General features: G+C 33.6%; 3 protein-coding genes across 4 annotated transcripts; 1 reads left to right on the top strand and 2 right to left on the bottom strand.

The window, feature by feature from the left end:
• The first annotated feature begins 6,297 nt into the window (after positions 1-6,297).
• LOC125867595 (MACPF domain-containing protein At4g24290) lies at positions 6,298-12,847 on the top strand. Its single transcript, XM_049548148.1, has 7 exons — positions 6,298-7,101; positions 7,545-7,783; positions 8,422-8,623; positions 9,267-9,335; positions 9,435-9,621; positions 10,474-10,640; positions 11,914-12,847. The coding sequence occupies exons 1-7, from the start codon at positions 6,841-6,843 to the stop codon at positions 12,592-12,594; spliced, it is 1,806 nt and encodes a 601-aa protein (XP_049404105.1). The 5' UTR covers positions 6,298-6,840; the 3' UTR covers positions 12,595-12,847.
• A 318-nt stretch (positions 12,848-13,165) lies between these two features.
• On the bottom strand, positions 13,166-14,091 carry LOC125867584 (uncharacterized). The gene is made up of 2 exons (XM_049548137.1): positions 13,740-14,091; positions 13,166-13,652 (listed from the first exon to the last, which is right to left on the bottom strand). Exons 1-2 carry the CDS (start codon positions 14,055-14,057, stop codon positions 13,509-13,511), a joined length of 462 nt encoding a protein of 153 aa, XP_049404094.1. The 5' UTR covers positions 14,058-14,091; the 3' UTR covers positions 13,166-13,508.
• A 3,671-nt stretch (positions 14,092-17,762) lies between these two features.
• LOC125872197 (60S ribosomal protein L3-2) lies at positions 17,763-21,227 on the bottom strand. Of its 2 annotated transcripts, none has more exons than XM_049552912.1 (5): positions 21,160-21,227; positions 19,704-19,797; positions 19,295-19,405; positions 18,668-18,972; positions 17,763-18,581 (listed from the first exon to the last, which is right to left on the bottom strand). In XM_049552912.1, the coding sequence occupies exons 2-5, from the start codon at positions 19,786-19,788 to the stop codon at positions 17,913-17,915; spliced, it is 1,170 nt and encodes a 389-aa protein (XP_049408869.1). In that variant the 5' UTR covers positions 19,789-19,797; positions 21,160-21,227; the 3' UTR covers positions 17,763-17,912. The 2 variants fall into 2 exon arrangements, with proteins under 2 accessions (XP_049408869.1, XP_049408862.1); XM_049552905.1 differs by having other exon boundaries at positions 19,704-19,806; positions 21,160-21,215.
• Positions 21,228-22,755: the final 1,528 nt, after the last annotated feature.

The following is a 22,755-nucleotide window of genomic DNA, read 5'->3' as shown; positions in this document are numbered from 1 at the left end:
GACTCAAAATGATCCTTATCATTTCATATGGAGCACTAATAGTCCTCCTTCTTTGTAAAAATGGTGCAGTTTTAGTCTTTCTAACATTTTTTGTCAATTTACAACGTTTAGCTCCTTTTGTCCATTTATTAAGCAACAGTGAAGGCTAATTATTAAGGCCACCAAATGAATTAATTTTGAGTGGCAGGATCCATTGTATTCACAATTAATATCACCCTCATATATTGGCTCCATTTATCCATTTACAAATTTACTAAAAAAAAATACTTAGATTCTCACTTGATGTCAGGATATTCATATTGGTGTTCAACTATGTTAGAATCGTGCCGCATAGGGCTCCATTTGGTTCATATACCGAAAGCTCGAATTTGAAACCTTTGGTTAAGAGATAAACATTCTTATCCACTACATTACATCCTTTGGTTGCATAGATATACTAAATCATTTGTCTAGAATTCCGGAAACACGTTTCAAGTTTAAAACAAGAGCTTGTTAGTATCAATTAAGCATAAAATTATAATTTAATAATTATTATTGGGTTATGATTACTCGTTAAGAAAATTCATACATCCTTATAGAATTCATAATATCATGGAGATAATGATATCGAAGAATTTTTTTTATCGTGCATGAATAGAATTGAAGCTTGGATCTGCTAATTGAAAACTGCTTACAACAAAAAGTAACAAATTCTATATACAAGCTATGATTTGTTGCTATAGCTTTGACTCCATTTAGGGCACATATCTACCCTCTAGAATGATACGAATAGGAAATACACAGAACAATTAGTTTTTTAGGGTAAAATTTTTTATTTAATTTAATGCATGACACGAATATAAGCAACTTCTGTTGATGATAGACGGAAAATATTTGATAGACTAAAACTGTATTATTTTTAAAAAGAAGGAGGACTATTAGTGCTCCATANATAGTAAGAAGAACTATTTGGGCAAGTAGAAAAATATTGAGATGCAAATTTGCAACGCATCTCTTTATGTCCAAATGTTCATTTTATATTTATGTTTTTATGATAAAATACATAAATAAATATTTAAAATTATTATTTAACGATCATATAAAATATTTTAACTTTATAATAATTGAATAGATTTTCTTTTATTAATAAAAAATAATATTTATTATACGTGATATTAACATGATAAAATGTGGAGAAAAAAACCAAAATTGTCCCTTATCTTTGCCTTAAGACTCAAAATGATCCTTATCATTTCATTTGGAGCACTAATAGTCCTCCTTCTTTGTAAAAATGGTGCAGTTTTAGTCTATCTAACATTTTTCATCAATTTACAACGTTTAGCTCCTTTTGTCCATTCATTAAGCAACAGTGAAGGTTAATTATTAAGGCCACCAAATGAATCAATTTTGAGTGGCAGGATCCATTGTATTCACAATTAATATCACCCTCATATATTGGCTCCATTTATCCATTTACAAATTTACTAAAAAAAATACTTAAATTCTCACTTGATGTCAGGATATTCATATTGGTGTTCTGGTTCATATACCGAGAGCTCGAATCTGAAACATTTGGTTAAGAGATAAACATTCTTATCCACTACACTACATCCTTTGGTTGCATAGATATACTAAATCATTTGTCTAGAATTCCAGAAACACGTTTCAAGTTTAAAACAAGACCTTGTTAGTATCAATTAAGCATAAAATTATAATTTAATAATTATTATTGGGTTATGATTACTCTTTAAGAAAATTCATACATCCTTATAGAATTGATAATATCAGGGAGATAATGATATCGAAAAAAAAAATTTATCGTGCATGAATAGAATTGAAGGTTGGATCTGCTAATTGAAAAATGCTTACAACAAGAAGTAACAAATTCTATATACAAGCTATGATTTGTTGCTATAGCTTTGACTCCATTTAGGGCATATATCTACCCTCTAGAATGGTATGAATAGGAAATACACAGAACAATTAGTTTTTTAGGGTAAAAAAAACTATTTAATTTAATGCATGACACGCATATAAGCAACTTCCGTTGATGATAGATGGAAAATATTTGATAGACTATAACTGTATTATTTTTACAAAGAAGGAGGACTATTAGTGCTCCATATGAAATGATAAAGATCATTTTGAGTCTTGAGGCAAAGATAAGGGACAATTTTGATCCTTTTCTCATAAAATGTGCAGCAGAACTAAAGAGTAGCGATAAGCAACAATTTTTTTTTCTAAAGAGAGGGGACAGGTAGAAAGAAAGGATCCGGAGCAAGCAGCGACGAAGTGGGTGTCTGTTTTTTTTTTCTTTTGTTTCTATTTTTATAAAAAAAAAAATATAAAATAACTTATGTTTTTGAAAATTAAGGACTCCTTTTTTTTATTCTCATTACTTAATTTATTCATTAGATATATCAACAAAATAATAGTTTAAGAATATTTTTAAGACACTTTTATTAAAAAAAAATTAGTCCATTATATTTATATGATTATTATCATTTGCAGAAGGCTTAAGTCATACACAGCCCCTTAAAGTTGTCTCCATATTTCACTTGAGAACCTCGATTAAACCTTGTACATATTGAACATCTTTAGTACTTTTTTTTTCTCTAGTACTTTGAATTGATACCAATTGAGCATTTTTTACTTACATGGCATTTTGAGTGTAATTCACGAATAACAAGCGCGTGAAATAATTAAATTAGACATTTTTTAAACTTAAAAATCTCTTTCTTTTTCATTGGACTTGTTGCCATCACCTCTCCACCTTAGCACTCGCATCCGCCTTTGTTGCCATAAACATCCTTCTTCTTCTTCCTCATTTTTTGCTCTTCCTTTATCATCATTATCATATTATTTTTTCAAATTTGTTATTATGGCAATCAATACATACATTTCTTCCTCTTCTATTAAGCAACAACTACCATCACCTCTACGATTTACATTGACACTTTCGTGTTTTTTTCTTCAACGCTATATCCCTTTTCTTCTTATTATTATTATTTTTACAGTCACTTATTCACCTCCTCTATCACCATTGAATCTATATCTGCCATTGCTGATTTAGAAGATTAGAAGAAGAAAAAAAGTAGTGTTCTGATAGGTAGTAGGAAAGAATTTGGATGGGTTTAGTAACAATGGTAACTATTAAAGTTTATTTTTAAAAAAAAATTGAATCTGAACGATTTGCCATTGTTAATCTATGATAAAGAAGAACAGAAAACAAAAAGAGAAAGAGACGTGGAGGGCTGATTCTTATGGGTTGCAGGGAAAGGTTTGGTGGGTGGGGGAATTGTGCAGGAATTACAAAAATTTTATTTTATTTTTATTATTTAAAATATTTTTTTCACTCATATTGATTTATATTTTTTAATAATTTTTTGGATCCCACTGACATATGTTATAACTTAATTCGTCATAGTGTCATGTCATAGCGAGTGTGTCTCACGCACTTAATATTTTTTGTTGTTGATTGTCAAAAAAATGTCAAATAGGTGTGCACTAGAGATGTTCAATAGGTACAAGACTTAATTAAGGTGTTCAAGTGAAATATACGGACAACTTTAAAAGATTGTGTATGACTTAAAGCCTTTGCAGAAAGTTCTAAATGTCTATGTACATATTTCATCCTTCTCCCTCACATAATAACTTCCTTTTTTAATTGGGAATGTTGTATGATCACTATCGTTTGTAATAATAACTTTACATAAATAGTAGTATGTATTTTCCCCTTTTCTCTTGTATGATAATTTTCTATTCTTTTTGTTAGGACACTGTATAATGATTATCATTTTTGTAGACTTTTACAATGATATGGGAGACCCCTATGCTTGGTTTCGTTTGTCAGTTGGACCATTCTACTCATCACTTTATCAATTGATTCCTTAAATTCATTAAAATACAATATTTTAAACTCTCTTTTTTTACGTGTCATCCTATGTGACATTTTTGTCCGAAGTGCGTGTAATACACACATTTTAAGGGCGTAAGACCTTTAAAAAAGTCACTTTTATCTTTTATAGCAGGTATCTTCTTCTCCAATGAGTTCAACACCATTATTAATTAAAATTTTAGTTCTCTAGCCTTTCACTCAAATTTTCTTTCAAAAATTTTCCTTTTTTTTTGTTTTTGTCATTCTTCTATTTCTTCTTACTCCTATAAATCCTACATTATCAGTCAATTTTTTTCTTTAATTTTTGCTGCTGTATAATTGTGTATTCTCCATCACTTGTATAAAATTTTCTCTTCAATAATTTCCCTTCAATACAACAAGCTTTCTCCAATTTCATCAAACATCAAAAAGAGAAAAAAATACTCTTAGTGCAATTTCATCAAACACGCAGCAAGCAAAAAAAATGGTCTTTTTTCATTTTCTCTAACACCCAAAAGAGAAAAAAAATTAATCTAGCTTCATTTTCATCAGATACCTAGATTCTTTTTTAGATTTCTCATATTGCATAAAAAATTCCATAAAGAATTATTTTTTTCTAATTTCATAATCATGAAATTCGAGATACACGAAAATCACATACCAAAAAATAGTAAACAAAACAGATTTTGTTCTAGGTTAAGACAAGGTTAATAAAAAGAGAAATTAAAAAGCACTAAGACTTTCAACAATGGACAATACCATGGAAGTGAAGAGCAGAAATTGAGCTGAAAAAAGTATACGGGTGTATTTGAACAAAGAGAAAATGAAAAGAAATAGGAGGTTTTAGACTTTTGATATATAATTTTCTATGTGGCATTTTTAAATGATATGGAACTGACATGGAATAAATTATAATACACGCACCCTTGAGCCATCCGAAAAAGGTTTAAAATGTTGTATTTTAATGTGTTTAAGGGTTTAGTTGTCAACGTGGTGAGTAGAAGGGTCCAACTGACAAATAAAGTCAAGTACAGGGGCATTTCAAGTCATTTTGCCTAAAATTAATTAACTAATTTATTTGCTTAATTTTAAAAAATAAAAATTAATTTATTATTTAATTTAATTTATTACTATCATTAAATATTAATTTTCAATATTAAAATAACTACAGTAATTCATATGAGGATATCATTAAATTCTCTTCTTTCTTCTTTCAATGGGAATGTCTCTCAATGCCTTCTTTTTTCTTCTCATCAGAGTTATTTCACAAAGATATTTTTCACGACCTTTTCCGTATTTTGGTTTCTCACTCCAACATTGATTCTTTTAAGGAATTCATTTAACAAGTTAACTTTCACTTCTTTAATGTAGTAATCATAAGTTTAGGAATGTATTACTAAATTTTAGCAAAATCACTTAAATGATAGAGATGTGAATGACTGAGTGTCAATTATTCTGTGAGCAGTTCAGATTGAATAATAGCAAAGAGAGAAAGGAAAAAAAGTAGTATTGAAAGAAAAATTCATTTAGCTAAGCACACTCCTCACCTCAATACTAGACTTCAATAGTTGTTAGTGTCAAGTTAAACTTGAACGAGTTAAAGGGTGTATCATTTACGACAATTTTAAGTGTCTGCAATAATTATGAGGGTTGTTCATGGTTATGGTTAAAAAATCAAACCGAACTGCAATCCGAACCAAACTGATTAAAAAAGTTGATATTTGGTTTTGTTTGGTTTTAAATTTTGAAAACCGATACTATTTGATTTTACTAAAAAAAACTACAAAAATAATCAAACCGAGACGATAAATTACTAAAAAAATATAAATAATTTTGTTAAATTTTAATTAACTTAAGAAATTTAACTTTATCATTTTTTTCATTCAACACTTAAATTTTAACCCAACTATTACATTCGTAAGTCCAAATCCATCAAAATTCATTATTTTAATATTTACCTATTTTACCTCACATAAGATAGTCACACTTTCTCTTAATTGAATCACCTTGTTCGTGTAATTAACTCTAGTATTGCTTAATTGAACCGACATTAGCTTTCATGTAGATTGTTCATGTACTAGGTGTTTGTGTCTATCGAGATACGTATATTCTCAAAAAATTTATTACTTTTAAACCGAAAAAATCCAGAAAAATTGAATAAAACCGAACCAAATTGACGGTTATTTTTTTGGTTTGATTTTAAAAATCTTAAAAATTAACTAAATTGATTTGATTTTAATTTTAATCAATAACCGATTTAAACCGAATCACGAACACTCACTATCATTTGTAGTACAAACATTTTGCCGTATATGCTAAATTTCCCTCTTTTGTTGGGAAGATTATAGTCCAGACACGTTTCTTTCGCTGATTGGCTGTATTTAGACCGCAAAATGCTAGTCAACTCGGTTGACGTCGTCACTCAACTCCTGTCACTGTTAAAATCTCCATTCTCATACAAAAAGCAAAAATCCTAAAAAGAGTTAAAAACATTAAAATACAGAGTTTCCATATCAAGTGCATTAACCTCAAAATCGTCTTCTGAAATTCATCGCCGTCGTCTTCGAAGCTCTTCTCTAGATCTGAGCTTCACTTCACTTCAAAGTCAAATACCAAATCTTCGGATCTTCAACTCCCCATTTCGATACACACTTCAGCTAGGGTTTCGAGTCCGTACTAGACTGAAATGCTCGCCGATTCATGACGGAGGTTTTTCGAGTACTTGCGTGATTCTAGGGTTTTACTGTGTAGTTGATTTGGTGCAAAACGAGAAATCGAGTATCCTGGATATAATTTTTCAAATTTCTAGATTGATACTTCCGAAACTTTGATTATTCTTCTGTTAGTTACAGCTGTACTTTGACTAGTCTAGGAACACGGAGGGACTTTTTTTACATGGTTCATTTATAGGTTGCGTGTATGGTAATGTTGAACATTTCTGTAACTTGAAGTCGTTTTTCGATAGAAGAAGGATGTTGTGACGAATGGCGTTGAAGTTACCTCCTGCTGAAGCAGCTAAGGTTGCGATTCAGTCTATAGGATGTGGATATGATATATCCTTGGATTTGAGGCTCAAGTATTGTAAAGGTCATCCATCTAATAGTCGTTTAATTGAAATTGATGAAAATGAGGGTCGGGAGGTTGTGCTTCCTGGTGGAATTTCAATACCTAATGTGTCAAAATCTATAAAATGTGATAAAGGAGAACACACGCGGTTTCGCTCTGATGTTCTTTCTTTCCAGCAGGTATCTTTGTTTCTACTTTTCTTTGGTCATTGGGTCTTATGTTGCTACACCTTTAAGCTGCTATAGTGATATCATTTTGCTTATGTTATTTGCTTTAATATGAAGAGGTTAGAATCTTTTCTGGTTACCGTAGCGCGTGGATGTGTTCTTTTTATCTGTATTTTATGATGCCAACTGTTTTCTATATTAAGAGTTTAGGAATATATTAATGTAAAATTTCTTACAGTAGGAAGAATGATGCTATCTCCATGTTATTGGGTTTTTGTTCCTTAATCACTATGAAGAGTTTGAGGAAAACATATATGTGAATATAATTCACTTTTGTGCATGGACTTGTAATCTCTCCTCTGCTGTTGATTATTAAGTTGGTCAGAGTAGCTATTCTCTGCAAATTTTCCCATCTTGTTTTTGAGTCAATCTAAGAGTTCCTTTTTTACCTGCAGATGTCAGAGCAGTTCAATCAGGAAGTATCCGTGAATGGTAAAATTCCTTCAGGGCTCTTCAATACTATGTTCGAGTTTTCTGGTTCTTGGCAGAAGGATGCTGCATACACTAAAACCCTCGCTTTTGATGGTGTGTTCATCACGTTGTACTCTGTTGCTCTAGAAAAATCTCAAATGGTGCTGTGTGATTATGTTAAAAAGGAAGTTCCATCAACATGGGATCCTGCAGCATTAGCAAGGTAATATTTGTTGCATATTTAAACTCTTAAACATTGGCAACTGTTTCCTTCCTATTTCAAGATAGTCTCCATTGTCTGAAGGAGGTCCAATTTTAAAAGCAACTTTAGATCCATACTCTATGTGGCTCTCGCTTTTACTTCCCTTACTGTCTAATCAACTTTTTGACTTTGTTCCCTTTTTATATGAGAGAAAGGAAGGGAAAGTAAACAGTTAATGACACCTCAAGTAGTAACTGTATGTCAACGTCCTTTGAGTTTTTCGCGAAGTTCTTTTTTATTTACTTGAGGCATTCTAGTTGATCAGAATCATAGAGCTCTCCAAGTTACAAATTTGAGTAAGAGGGCTTTGATGCAACTGCTTGACACCTCAAATAATTACTGTACGTCAATGTCTTTTGAGTTTTTTGTGTATTCCTTTTTATTTACGCGAAGCATTTTAGTTGATCAGTATCTTAGAGCTCTCCAAGTTACAAACTTGAGTTCTGGGCTTTGAAGCAACTGCTTGTTAGGACACTATCTGGTATCCACCTTCATTTTACTTATAAACTGGTCAATTACAAGCAACACATTGTTTACTGGAAAGTTCTAGTCTATTAGGACTTTGTCATACTAGTTCTGAAGTTGTGTTCATTCTCCAGGTTTATTGAAAAATTTGGTACTCATGTCATTGTTGGTATAAAGATGGGGGGAAAAGATGTAATATATATGAAACAACAGCACTCCTCATCGCTTCTGCCTGCTGACGTGCAAAAGCGTTTGAAGACAATGGCAGATAAGAGGTTTTCAGGTGCAAATGAACAAGGCGGAATAGAATCGCAGCAGGCACATCAGAATGAGAAGGTAAAGGATATCATCTGACCCTCCAATTTCCATAATCATGACAAACACTCACAAACACATGAATTATGTTCTTATATGAAGCTTTTGGAGCCTGTGCACTAATTACACTTTTCGATTTTGAAAAAGGGATGGTGAAGACCAAATTGATGGATGTACCAACCCTTGTGGTTTCAGAAACAAGATAATCTGAAGCTTATGTTTTTCTGTTTCTCTTATCCCTTTATGACTCAGAAGGGATTCTGACCCAAACAATTTAGGGTCTTTATGTCTCATCAGTCATCGCTATTGCTTGAATGGTCATAATTGCCAACCTTCCTTATTCCTGGTTGTTTTGCAAAGTCCTTTCTCTCTCCTTGAATTGTTATTTTAAAATCTCTGCAATATTGGCTGAATCAGAAAGGCTTATAAGATCTTCTATGGCCGCATAGACAATGTCAATCAATATCTGCAGATGGATTTACTCTGTAGGTCATTTGTCTTACAATTGAGTATTAGTTGAAATCCTTACTGTCAAGTTCTGTATCACGTCTTTTGTCATAACCATTAGATTACTAGAGAAAAAATTTATGACATATATTATTTATTACGTCACAATTATTATGAATCTATTGTCTCCGTCTCTGATTTGATAATGTTGTCTCAGTTTGAAATCAGGGAGCACCGACTGAGGTTTGCCGATCCCAATATATCAGGTTCATATGCACATAAGGAGGTAGGTGGTATAGGATTTTCATTAGGTCTGTTAAATTTTGTGCACTTTAGAGTTCTGAAACAAGTTTGTCAACTTGCCCATTGGCTACTGAAATTGCAGGATACTGTTTGTATTTGCAAGAGGAGAGGTGGAAGTGATAGCAGAGGCCTGATGCATAATCAGTGGTTACAAAGTGTTGATCAGGAGCCTGATGTGATCTCAATGTCCTTCATTCCTATAACTTCACTGTTGAATGGCATCTCAGGAAGTGGATTTTTAAGTCATGCTATAAATCTGTACTTACGCTGTAAGTTAGAGCATATCATTTGTTATTTTCTTTCTTCTATCTTGTATGTGATATTAGTTTTAAGCTTCCATGTACAATGCACATTGCTAAATGTAACATTTCCATTTAATAGTTATGGTGCTCAGGCTCTCCAAAAATGTTGCTGCACCTGTGTCGGATCCTCCAAAAATACACTAGTTTTGGAGCATCCAACATGCACCCGTTGTCAATTTTGAAGAGTCCGAGCAACATATATTATGGGCAAACAATAGGACGGAGGAGGGCCTGTTGAGTTCATGTTAATTTTGAACCTTTTACAATTAATAGTTCTGGGCAAAATATAAGGTGGTGGAGGTGTCCTGTTAAGTTCCTGTATTTTGCACCTTTACTGAGCCCTGCTAATTATGGGTCTAAAAGAAGATGGCTGATTTAAATATGTCTGCATTTTCTCAAAATATTAATGTGTTGTCTGATCTTGGAATATTTTTTAAATCTTGCAAAAACTTTTTCGAAAGAGGGGGTTAGGCTGGCCTGTTTGGGTATAATTACTGTTGTGCTCATTTGAAGGTGTGTATTTCAAATGAAAATACTAGCTTTCACTTTTAGCCACAAATCTTCGACTCTCGTAAATTTATTTTCCAAGTGAAGTTCATGTCCACAACTTCAACTTCCACAAACATTTTTCTTTGGACTTCAACTTTAAATATTCTTTCCCCTCCCCCCAATTTCAACTCAAATGTTGTCCAAATAGATATCCTTTATCTAGATTTTTTTGATAATGTATTAATTGCATGTGATATTTTATTATGTAATTACCTGGAAATTCTGTCCTTAAATCTTCACCTTATATGGAAGTGTTGTCTATTTATGCAGATAAACCACCAATTGAAGAGCTTCACCAGTTTTTGGAATTTCAGCTGCCAAGGCAATGGGCACCAGTATTCGGTGATCTTCCGCTTGGTCCACAGAGAAGGCATTTAAGTTTTCCGTCTTTGCAGTTCAGTTTACTGGGTCCCAGGCTTTATGTGAACACCACTCCGGTGAGCTCCCTTAATTTTAACACCTCAATTTTCTATAGAAGACCTGCAATGGAGCAAAAGGTGGTTTATTTTCTCCTTGTGCTCCTTATGTAGCGGCACCAACTCAAAGCAATCCCGTCATCTTCCTGAAGTCATTAACATTGCATAAAACACCACCCCAAGGGAAAATCTATTTTTTTCTTTGGGGCTGGTGTTCCATATATTATTCCACGCCGCCTTTTTGCCCATCTCAGCTAACTCCATGTAATATGATCCCATAGTCAAGGGTTCCGTTTTCGACCCTTACTATATCATCTTGTCTTCCAGTCTCACCTTACTAGCTATCATAGTATTCGTCAGATACTCCTCAACCTTAGTTAATTTTCAACCCTAGATGTCTTTTCTGAAGCTTCTATCCCATGTGGTCCCTTGTCATCCTTCTTAAATAATACATTTTTTTAACAAGTTATCATTCTGAAAGGATCAGTTACATCCTCCCTGAAGTGTATCCTATTTACTTTTCCTTCCATCTCATGCTCTTTTTTAGTAAATTCGCCCCATGAGAGCTTGTCACCTCACCCGATAGCCATCTATTATGAAATTCCTAACTTAATAGCTATTATCTTTTTCCATAAAGTTTTCTCCTCTCAGACAAATCTAATTATGCTCCTGGCAGCACCATGTTAAATGAGGACAATCCAAATTCTATCTCCAAATGAACTGGGGTTTTTTATACTTTTCCAATCTTCCAAATGAAATTTTTTCTCCCTCTTCTTTCCTAATAACAAAAATTCTCTCATCACTATCTCCAATTAGTTTGCAACAATTCATGGAATATAAAACAAAAGACATGCTATTTGTGGGTATGTTACTTAGGTTGACTTCATACTATACCGTCTTTGGATTTTGTAAGGATTTGGCTGTATTTCTCCAAATACTTGTGCACATGATCCTTAAAATAATGTTTTTAGCTAAGGATGTGAAACAATAACATCTTTGCTTCTTCATTTTAAATTACAATGTGTGCCCTTGTGAATTATTATGGGTGAGGAGCAGCTCGGAGTGCATAGCTAACTGTTTTCGATCTTTAGGAAGACTGTTTCCATTTACTTCCATTTCAGCTTATAATTGAGTTCACTGTGCAAAATGAGATGGAAGCTCCCACTAGCTTCTTTTGGTCTTGCACCAAATGCTCGGGATCAGGGAAGGAAGTAAAAGGAGGGGAAAATATTGTTGACTAGTCTGCTTAGTACCTTCTTTCCAGCCGTCCATGTGATTCATATTATTCTTGCAGGTTGATGTTGGCAAGAGGCCGGTGACTGGACTTCGTTTGTACCTTGAAGGTAGAAGGAGTAACCGCTTAGCTGTCCATTTACAGCATCTTTCATCTCTTCCTAAAGTCTTCCAACTTGAAGATGATCCAAATGGCAATTTTCGCCGAGAATCATATGATCGCAAATACTATGAAAAAGTTCAATGGAAGAACTTTTCTCACGTCTGCACCGCACCTGTTGAATCTGATGAAGATCTTAACATAGTTACTGGAGCACAATTGGAATTAGGGGACTATGGGTTTAAAAAGGTCCTCTTTCTGAGGCTCCGTTTCTCGACTGTCATGGGAGCTACTATGGTAAAGCACGCTGAGTGGGATGGTTCTCCTGGGTTGGCTCGCAAATCTGGCCTGATATCAACTCTCATTAGCCAGCACTTCACATCAGTTCAAAAGCCACCTCCGCGGCCAGATGATGTGAACATAAATTCTGCCATTTACCCTGGTGGTCCTCCAGTTCCTGTGCAAGCCCCTAAGCTCCTGAAATTTGTCGATACTACTGAGATGACTCGAGGACCACAGGAACCTCCTGGTTATTGGGTTGTTTCAGGTGCAAGGCTTATGGTTGAGAAAGGAAGGATCTCTGTGAGGGTCAAATATTCCTTGCTAACTGTAATACAACCCGATGATGAAATATCAGAGTAATTTAGAAGAGGTTCTCTTTTATTTATACTCAAAACAATGCAAAAGCTACAGGGAGAAGTTGCAGTGTAGTTTGTTGCTCAGTTTTCTTGATGTTGAAACACCTGTTGTACAAAATTTGGCCAAAGTGCCAAAAAAGGGGATGAAGCAACTGTTCTGTACTTTGAGATGTCTCTAATCTTTGTTCTGATTTTGTTTGCGCTTAATGTAAATCATGACAATATTGGTTGTAATATAATTCTCACTTCTCCAAAAATCTCTTTGAACCTATGTCCTATGCTCACTGTGATGTTTAACCAATTAGGGAAAGTCACAATTGTTTGATTGAGATCAACTCCAGCAAGAATCTTGAGTGGTTATATGAGAACAGGAGTTTTTAGCTCCAAAAAAGTGAAGCCACGGGTAATTGCTTGAATTTTCACCTTGTTGGTGAGGGTTAATATCTCAGATTAATGCACAAAACATTAGCCATATTTCCTAGAATTAGCATCAAGTGACATAAAACTGCGGGAAGTAGAAAGAAGTGCATAGCTCAATAGTCAAAAGACTGGTAAAATAAGCTTACTTCAAAGCAATACATGGTAAAATAAGCTTACTTCAAAGCAACAAACTAAAACTTAGCCTACTGAACTTCCTTGATCATCCCCACATCTCACATATTGGAAAAGACAATACAGAAAGAGGGGAACTCAGTCAATATACAAAGCAAAAAAACAAATATATCACACAAAAACAATGAATGTCACCCCCTCATTTTCCTTCTTCCCAACGTGCAAAACTTCAGTTTTAGCCCGACAGCTAATTTTACAGGTCTGAGCATGGTGAGAGAGTAATAGATTCTGCAATTGGTGAACTTTTTTGATGGTAACATTAGGATTCATAAATATGATAATACAATAATTAGTCTTTTAGGATCATTAAGAGAAGGGAAAACTATGCTCATGGGAAGGCCAATAAACCCCTTCCCTTGGACAAGCCAGTGGAGTTGGCTTGGCAATGAAGGTAGGATACTGTTGTCCTGGCATCATAACTGTATAATCCGATGAATATCGCGTTGGTACCTGTTCATACAAAAGATGATCATTTAAGATTAAATCAAGTGGAGGGATGAACCAAAAAAAAGCTCTAGAGAAAGAAATGACACTTACTGTTTGTGAACTTGCGCGTTTCTGAATAGGCCCCAACTCCAAGGAACTGTGTCTACTACTAGCTAGAGGCGAAGAGAAAGGAGGGCTAGGCTTGAAGAGATGTTCAAATATGGCCATGATGAGAAACATTGATATGAGTATAGCTGTAGCAACAAAGCCAAAAGAAATAGCATCCATTGATGTCCCAAAATTCTTCCATTGTCCTTCTCTGTTTACTTGTGTTTGGGAAGGACTAGGTTCTGAACTTGTGTGAATAATGTTCCATGGATTTGATCTTTCTGAACCAAGCTCACTCATATTCGTATCCACTTGTTTCATTCATCAATATCAACCAAGTTTATATGAATCCTCACTGTCCATGTCAGACCATATAATATTTTATCAAAATCAAATCAAAACAACAAACAAAAGGACAACAAGTTCTCTAATAGCTCATTAGAAAAAATCGAAACTACGAAAGAATGCTCACAGCTCACAAGTGATGCACAAATATATCTATCTTTGGAATTTACAACTCTCATTATTTTATCACAACTTCATGGTAGCAAAAGTTGTGTTTTTAGCTTTGAAGTGAAGAGAAATCAACAGGTTTATTTTGCTTCTGAATATATCATGATCATGTTTTCTTGTTTTTATTAATTTATTATTATACAAATGATGATCTCCAAGAAACAAGTATAGCTTAATAAAAACTATGAATACCTTTAACATTTATCAACAGTTCAACACACACAGTTTCACGTCATCATCAAGCAATATCAGTTTCCCATTTTTGTAACACACTTAAAAATAATATCAGATAAGAAATGCAGGTAAAAATCATGAGCTGCAAAAATAGAGGAAAAAATACCTTGAATCTTGCTCTGTGATGTTATCTACTTGGAAATAAGAATGTGATGAATAAACATAAATTTGAAAGAGAATTTAATCCTGAGAAAGATTAAGCCCCAATATTAAGGACTTTATATATTCTATAGTTTCATGTGATGAAAGAAACAGACAGACATATGACTCCAATTTTATTGAAAATCACAGCTCAAACTAGGTAGCTTTATACCTAGTTGGAAAGAAATATAAAGACAAAATTATAAGATAATCTTAGTTAGTAGACTTTTCTTTGGATATAAGTACAAAAAAAAAAAAAACTTTTACATTATCAGTATATTTAAATATAGTGTTATATGTAACGTTAACCTAATAATATAAGAAAAAATTATACACCGTCAGTACACAAAAGTTGAACTCTTTTTTTGTTTTCTTTTGCCTTATGTTGTTTATTGTACATGATCTTGATGCCAAACTTAATCAGTACTATACCTTTGTTTGTACATTTAGGGAAGCAAACTTAAAGAAATCAAAAGTGTTGGCCCTCTTTGTCTGTAGAGCCTAAAGCAAAGTGTGACCCCTCTTTGATGCTTGCAAAAGCATTCATTTTCAAGATACCATAATTCATGGCTTTCTCTTAAGCTAAATTCAATTCTAATATTATTATTTTTTATTGAGAGCGTAAATATTTTTTTATACCACTAGTATAATTTTACGTATCATGATAGGTTGACTTCTTTATTTTCTTTCACTATTATCCTTTTATTGAGACATGTATTCGCCTATTAATCAAAGAGGCTGAGAGTAAGTGTTATCTCACTTATAAGCTCGAGCTTCCCAAGAATGAAAATTAAGAGGGGTGAAATAGATAGAAATCTTTATTAATTTCGAAAAATTAAGACATCCAAAAAAGAAGTTGCAATCTATATAAAAGGCATAAAATTATGAATTTTATTAATCAAGAAGATATTGTATAGTCAATTAAAGTCTCTTTTTATGAAGTTTACACAGAAATAGATGGACAAAAAACAAATATGAGGTTTCATTATTCAAAGTTAGAAAAAACATACAAACAAAAAAAACATGATCTCCCACTAGATAGTCAGGATAAGCAAAAGCTGCCAAACAATTTTATTTTTTTATAATAAAAAAAAAGCTGCAGCAGGTGGAATTTTTGACAATCTTACAGCTAATGCTATACCAGAAGAGCCATGATTCAATTGAAGAAAGAAAAATAAAGTTTTTTTTTTATCTCTCAACACAAAAAGGAGAAAAGCTAGAAAAAAAAGTTAGTGATTGAGACCATTTTTCTTGATTGCCCCACTCGGTGTTCAGTATCTGCATTGGAGTGGTTTCATACCGCGTAGGGCCTATTCAGGGAGAAAAGTTACCTATCAAGAATTTTTCCATATCTCGAACTCGAACACAAAATATCTAGTTAAGAGAGAAGCGGCCACATACACTCCACCACATCTTTGAGGTGGTATACCATTTTCTTGATTTATTCCTCAATTTTACCTACCAAAATCTTTGTCATATAAACCCCACAAACTTTTTGTCAGAAGCACTAATAGTAGCTTAAATTTCTTGAATTATTTGCACAAAGTCCACTTTTATGTTGAAGCTTTATATCCATCCACCCCACTTCAATTCTGGCTCCTCTCTATGAGAATGGTCTAAAATATGATAATTTACTTGAAGCAGAAATGAAAAAAAAAAATGTAAAAGTTTTTCTTTCTCTTTTTTTGTTAATAGTACCCCGTGTCTCATTCTCATTAGTCTTGACTAATTTGATTTCTCACTAAATAGGCTCAATCATACTATATCTCACACTCAGTGACTCTACTAATTTAATTTCTCGCAAAATAGGCTCAAATTTATGATATCCCATATTTATTAGTCAGACTAATCTAATTTTGCATCATGTAGGTACGGTTTCAAAAGATGACAATAGGAAGTGAGGGGAAGGAAACATTTTGTTTTAATTTTTTTCTTGCTTTTTATCGAGTTGATCTTTTCCATAGTGTTAAAAAACAGCCCACAAAAAAAGAGAAAAAGGAGAGGGGGATTTTACTACCTAAATTAGATTATGTTTTTTTTCATTTTGGTTTTGAAATTATAATGCCTCTGCTTTATTTATATTGGGGTCATCTCAAGGAAAGAGCACAAATTTTTACTACAAGACATCTTTGTGGGGGTCCAGTTGGCCCATGTTTAGAAGAATAAAGCAATGTTCAGACATTGTCTGCTTTCTCAGTTTTTCTCCTTTGTGCCCCCCACCCCCCACTCTAATTTTTCATCTCAAGTCTCCCAATAAAACAAACTTGTCACTTACAAAGTAGTACAATTTACCTTGAAGTGTCAAAGAAGGTAGGAGGATAATATGTAGCAGGTATTAGTTGAGGTGTACAAAAGCTTTGCTCGAGTCTTGATGGATTGAGATATTCAACGTATTATTAGTGAGATATAGTATTTGATGTAATAGTTGAGGTGTACAAAAAGTGACTCCAAACCATCTTAGTAAACCAAGAGGAAGTTGTTGTTGCTATTATTCATAGAAGAGAGATTCATATCAATTGCTTCTTTTCCACATCGTAGGTTTCCTTTGTTAGCTTTATAGGGGGGCATAAAATCCCACTCTCCTTCCATTTTTCTCTTTTCTAATGATATTTATGTTGACGTTCTTGCTTCCCATGTGAAATGATGCCTTTATTATCTTGAGCTTTAACGTGTGATCCCATTTTTCTATGACCAAAAACTAAGCATCAACACATCAATAAATTTAATGGTATATTGAGTACATGTACCTTTAAATATGAAAATCATTAAACATGCTGGTCTCCAGACTGATTATAAATCGCTCATAATATGTCAAGAATAGCTTAGACGCAACAAAAGAGAATTGTGTAATTGCTTACCAACACCAATTCAGTACAGAAGAGTCACCAAGACCATTACATGCCTCAAGAGTGAGAGGAGCCAAACGGGTTAACATGGAAATCCTTCTTATAATGAGAGCTCAAGGAAATAAATTTCACTCATGCCCCATGGGAAATGCCCTAGTGAAGATAAAGATAGAAACTCAGCTCAAGTAAAGCATGTGTCTAAAAAGGGAGGGATCATAGAGAAAGGAGGTAGCAACCCAGTGAATATTGGGCAGCAGGCCTAGCGAGATATGGATCACAAAAAAGATACATGTCCAAAAAATGCTTATTGAAATAACAAGCATTAACTTTAATCTCACAAAATTGTCACAGTATTCAGAATAAATAAAAAACGACATAGCAACTTATAAATGAAGCTCATCTCTGACAAAAAAGAAGTTGCCTATATGGTCTTGACAAATTCTCAAGCTTTAAGGCGTCCATAGAATTTTGCCTTCTCCTGTGTAGTCTGGAAGCGTCCATGGCCAAACTTGGATGATGTGTCAATGAACTTGAGCTTGATCTCCTCCAATGCAACCCTAGATGTCTGGTTCAACAATGACTGCCTCAAAGTCACGACACGCTTCTTTGGTCCAACACAGCAGCCCTTAATCAACAGAAAGTCCTCTTTCACAACACCATAGTGAGGGAATCCACCGATTGGAGTGATTTCCTTCTCAGTCCTGTCGAACTCAGTTATGGCAGAATGAGACTCCTGTCCAGCCTTGCCCAGCCTGTAGACTTTCTTGTTCATCTCAGTTCGATGGTGATAACCATTCTGCCCAGCCCTAGCAACAGTAAATGACACCCTAGCTGGATGCCAAGCACCAATACAAGCCACCTTTCTAAGACCACGATGAGTCTTACGTGGGAGCCGGGTCACGCCCCAACGAGTAACCACACCCTCATACCCCTTACCTTTAGTCACACCAATGATATCAATCATCTCATCCTTCTGGAAAATTGCATCAATGGGAATCTGTTTCTCAAAAAAGCCATAGGCATAATCAACCTTCTGGGCAACATCCCCACCATTAACCTGAATCTCCATCAGATGTGCCTTCTTTTGCTTGAGACCTTTCATTTTCCTAATCTGCAAAGAAAAAATTGTAGGGGATCCTTAGTGTCTCAAAAGAGAATAATAAGGTAAACATAATGACACAAAAAAAGAGCAAATACCTGAGTATGGGCAAGAACGCGGATCACAGAACAATACTTCTTCATCTTCTCCAACTGTGCATTAATATCTTTCTTGCCTTCATCAGTTTCATATTTCTTTGAGTACTTGGCAAAGGCCTTCTTTTTGGACATGCACCAGTTCTTGTAGAACCTCCTTTTAATTTCTTCACTAAGATGCTGAGCCCAGACAGTGCTCAGGCAGCGAAGGCCACGTGGTGTTTTCACATAACCGACAACCCCAACAACAATCATTGGAGGTGTTTCAATTATGGTAACAGCTTCGCAAGTCTCTTTCTTATGGAGCTCTGCACAAATGCAACTCATAAATGACAGATATATGTTGTATTTGCTTACTTGGAAAGACATGTATATTCAAAGATGCATGCTATTGCCTAAAGTTCTACCAACAGTTAACAAAGCTCAAAATGGGAATTTTCCAAGTAGCCCAACATACGAGCATAGTTACTTATCAAGACATTCACAACATAACTTAAGATTTGTAGCGTCAAGAAACATCTAACATGTATAAACCTAGATCTTTAATGACACATAATTTTCTTAACCCTAATGCCAGTACTGCATTGGCACATTGACAGCAGAATCTTCTAAGTTGTAAGCAATACTTACTTGACCCTGGTTTTTCAACTTCTCTGACAATATGGGTCATGCCAGCTTTATATCCAAGGAAAGCTGTCAACCTGCAAGGTTTCGTTGGATCATCTTTGGGAAAAGCCTTCACTGCATAAACAAAGTTGATCAAAGGATTAGGTTCCACTAAGATATTTTAAACATTACATCCACTCCCAACATAAAGTTTGTTTGATAAATAGACTTGTTGGATCAGAAATGTCTGTCACCCCTAAAACAAGAGAGCTAAAAGTTGTGGAATAAAACCAAAGACAGCACATTCTTAGAATTCTGTCCATCACATAGTAGGTAACACACTACCATATTTTAACTCCAAAATAAGTAACACACTGTTTTCAGCAGCAATAATGCAAATCTAACTAGTAAAGAAAAGGATTTGAATTAAAACCTTTTCCTCTGTGTCGTGCAGCTCTTTTCCTTGGAAGAAATCCCAAAGAACCATGCCTTGGGTGCTCAAACTTACGATGCGACATTTTTCCTACCTGTAATAGCTAGAAAAATAAAAGGCTAAGTGGCCTCAACCTTCAAGGAGAGTACAAGAGACGACATCTGGGAGTACAAACTTGTAGCTAAGAAAATGGAAAAAAGTATTGCAAGTCAAACAAAAAGTTGGTTTCAATAAAATCGGAATCTCCACATGAAGTGAGATATTTACCGTAGGGAAAACCAATAACCGATAAATGTCATATCTCTGCAGGACAGGCTGTCTGTAATCTAATTCGATAAAATAGACACAAATCTACAAACATCTTTAAAATCACTACGGATAATAAACTAATAAACATTAAAAGAAAATATCAATCAAAACAACAAAAAGAAAATGCAATGTAGAAAAGAACTGAATTTGAAATACAAAAAATTATAAAATGTAAATTAAATATCAAAACAAAGTGAAGAACATAAAAAAGTATAAATATTTCAAGGGTTATTTAAAAAGTGCACAAGGTATACATAGAAGTAATTTGTTTCAAAAAATAAAATAAATAAACCTTAGACCAAGTAACATATACAAATTGAGAAAAAAATATATTGTATTGCTCTAGTCAAGTAAGATATGTGGATCCAACACCAATTCTAGAAGATGAATAGAAAAGCTCCCTGACCAAAGGCCTATGGCAAGTAGAACATGCCAATTCTCAGGACTCAACTGTCATTCATTCCAAAAACCCAAATTAATGGTGTCCTGGTGAAAGAGCCCTTCTGAGACTCCAGCCTTGATTACTTTTTCAAGTTGTTAAAGGGAATACATTTCTATCACTCCTAAGAATTCTGGACAAACCCAACATATCTACTTGTACCACAACGTAAACAACACCGGAAAAAAGTTTACAAAAATATTTTTAGGAAAAAAGCACCTAAATCACTCAAAATTTAGTGCAATCCATATTACATCAATAAGATTAAAACGAGGACTCTTTGAGATAAAAAAATACTTGAATTTGGAAAACGTATATCAATCAACCAAACCTCAATACCACACTAAAACTATAGGATTATACGGAACATTTAAATCAATTACAGACCAGTCGGAACTATTCCATTCAAGATTCAAAAAGGACAAACATGCTAAACGTTTACCAGAAGTGGTTGAAAACGTATGAACAATCAAAGCTAAACGGATAAGGTCTAGATCAGGATGAACAAATCTCAGTTATAAAACATTAAATTGCCGAACGATTGCACAAAATTTGTTAATCAGACGTAACTAATCACATCACTCTAACTCTATATGTGATAACTACAATCAAAAATATATAATCAACAGTGCTAACAATTTGCTAAGAAGGAAACATAATTGAGAGAACTTTGCCAACATTAACCGATCGGAAATTGAACGATGTTACCTCAGAGAACTGACGGAATCGGCGGCCGGATACAAATGGGTATGAGCTTTAGCCCTATGACACTTTATATAGTAACGGACGGATAGAACTAGGGTTTCCCTAGTTGCTGTCTTTTGACATATATGCCCCCGTTGTGTGCCGCTAAATGATGAAGAGGGGTTGAATGGGCTTAAAATTTGTTTTGATTAATTTGTTAATTATTTTTATGTATAACTTACATAAATTTCATAAGACTTAAATTACATTTTATCCTTATTCTTTTCTATTTTACAAAAATTTCCTAAAATATCAGCCATTTGGATACATAATTGACTGTCCGGATACATAATTGGCTGTCCGGATACATTAATGTTGCCCTACAATAAGTGTCAATCTGTTGCGCTAAAATAGGAAATAAATCTGAAAATTTAATTAAATCTCATAAATTACGCTTGTGGTTCCTTTTAATATCAATTGGACGGATTTAATATATGTATCAATGTGCTTCATATTTATTGTATCAGATACATAGATGCAAGATCTTCACATTTTGCCTCAAACTAAACAAACTTTTGATAATAACATTTTTGTATCACCATTTATGAATTTGATACATACTTCTATGACACTTTAATAGATATATCATAAATAAGTGTTAATAAGTATCATATGCATTGTTGTGTGCCAAGATCACTATTAGGTAGTTATGACACGTTGTTATGAATCAATTTGTTAATCACTTTATCAAATGTCTATCTATAATAGAAAAAGACAGTATCGACGGATTAAGATACAAAAAATTTCACCACACATATTTAGCTATGAAAATAGTAAGGTTTATGTATCCCGCATATGATTTGGTTGTGTGTACGGATACACATCTTTCTAAATTTGAATAAGGTAGAAGATACATAATCACACCTAGATACATAATAAATGATACATTTAGTAGAAGTTTTATATCAAGTATCAAAACTAATTAAGGTTATGTATCAAAACTAATATTTGAGCATGATACACTGTGCATGATAAAATTGTAATGTATCGTAGTGTTGAAAAAAAGACATTATACATTAATTAAGAAACAAAATTAACTTAATACAGTAAAATATAGTCAATGTATCCCAAACTATAGTTGTAATATAATTTGGTAATTTGAACACGATACATTGTACATGATGAAATTGTAATGTATCATAATTTTGAAACGAAAGCATTATACATTAATTTAAGAAACAAAAACAACTGGATACATTAACAATTTGAACCCATATGTATCAGAAAAAGATGAACAAGAAAAAATTGAAAAAAAAAATCAACAATCTAATCTGTTTCGACTTTTCCTTATCAACATTCACTTTAGAATACGAATGTACATCCATTTTTTTCTACATTCACTTTAAAAGACGAATGTACATCCTTTTTCTCCTTCTCAACATTCACTCTTATATCATTTTTTCACTGTTAACAATGACGTCACCCATGGGTCTCGATCTGAAGTCCTTACCAGAGCCCACGAATAGATTATTTTCTTCAAAGATTGTTAATCCTAGATCATCTTCTTCAAAGATAACACACCACATAGCAGATACAACTTTTCTACCTTTTTTTTTTTGG

Source organism: Solanum stenotomum, chromosome 1 (assembly GCF_019186545.1).
Source record: "Solanum stenotomum isolate F172 chromosome 1, ASM1918654v1, whole genome shotgun sequence".
Lineage (NCBI taxonomy): Eukaryota > Viridiplantae > Streptophyta > Magnoliopsida > Solanales > Solanaceae > Solanum > Solanum stenotomum.
The sequence above is the reverse complement of the archived record's forward strand: the minus strand, read 5'-3'. Positions and strand labels throughout refer to the sequence as shown.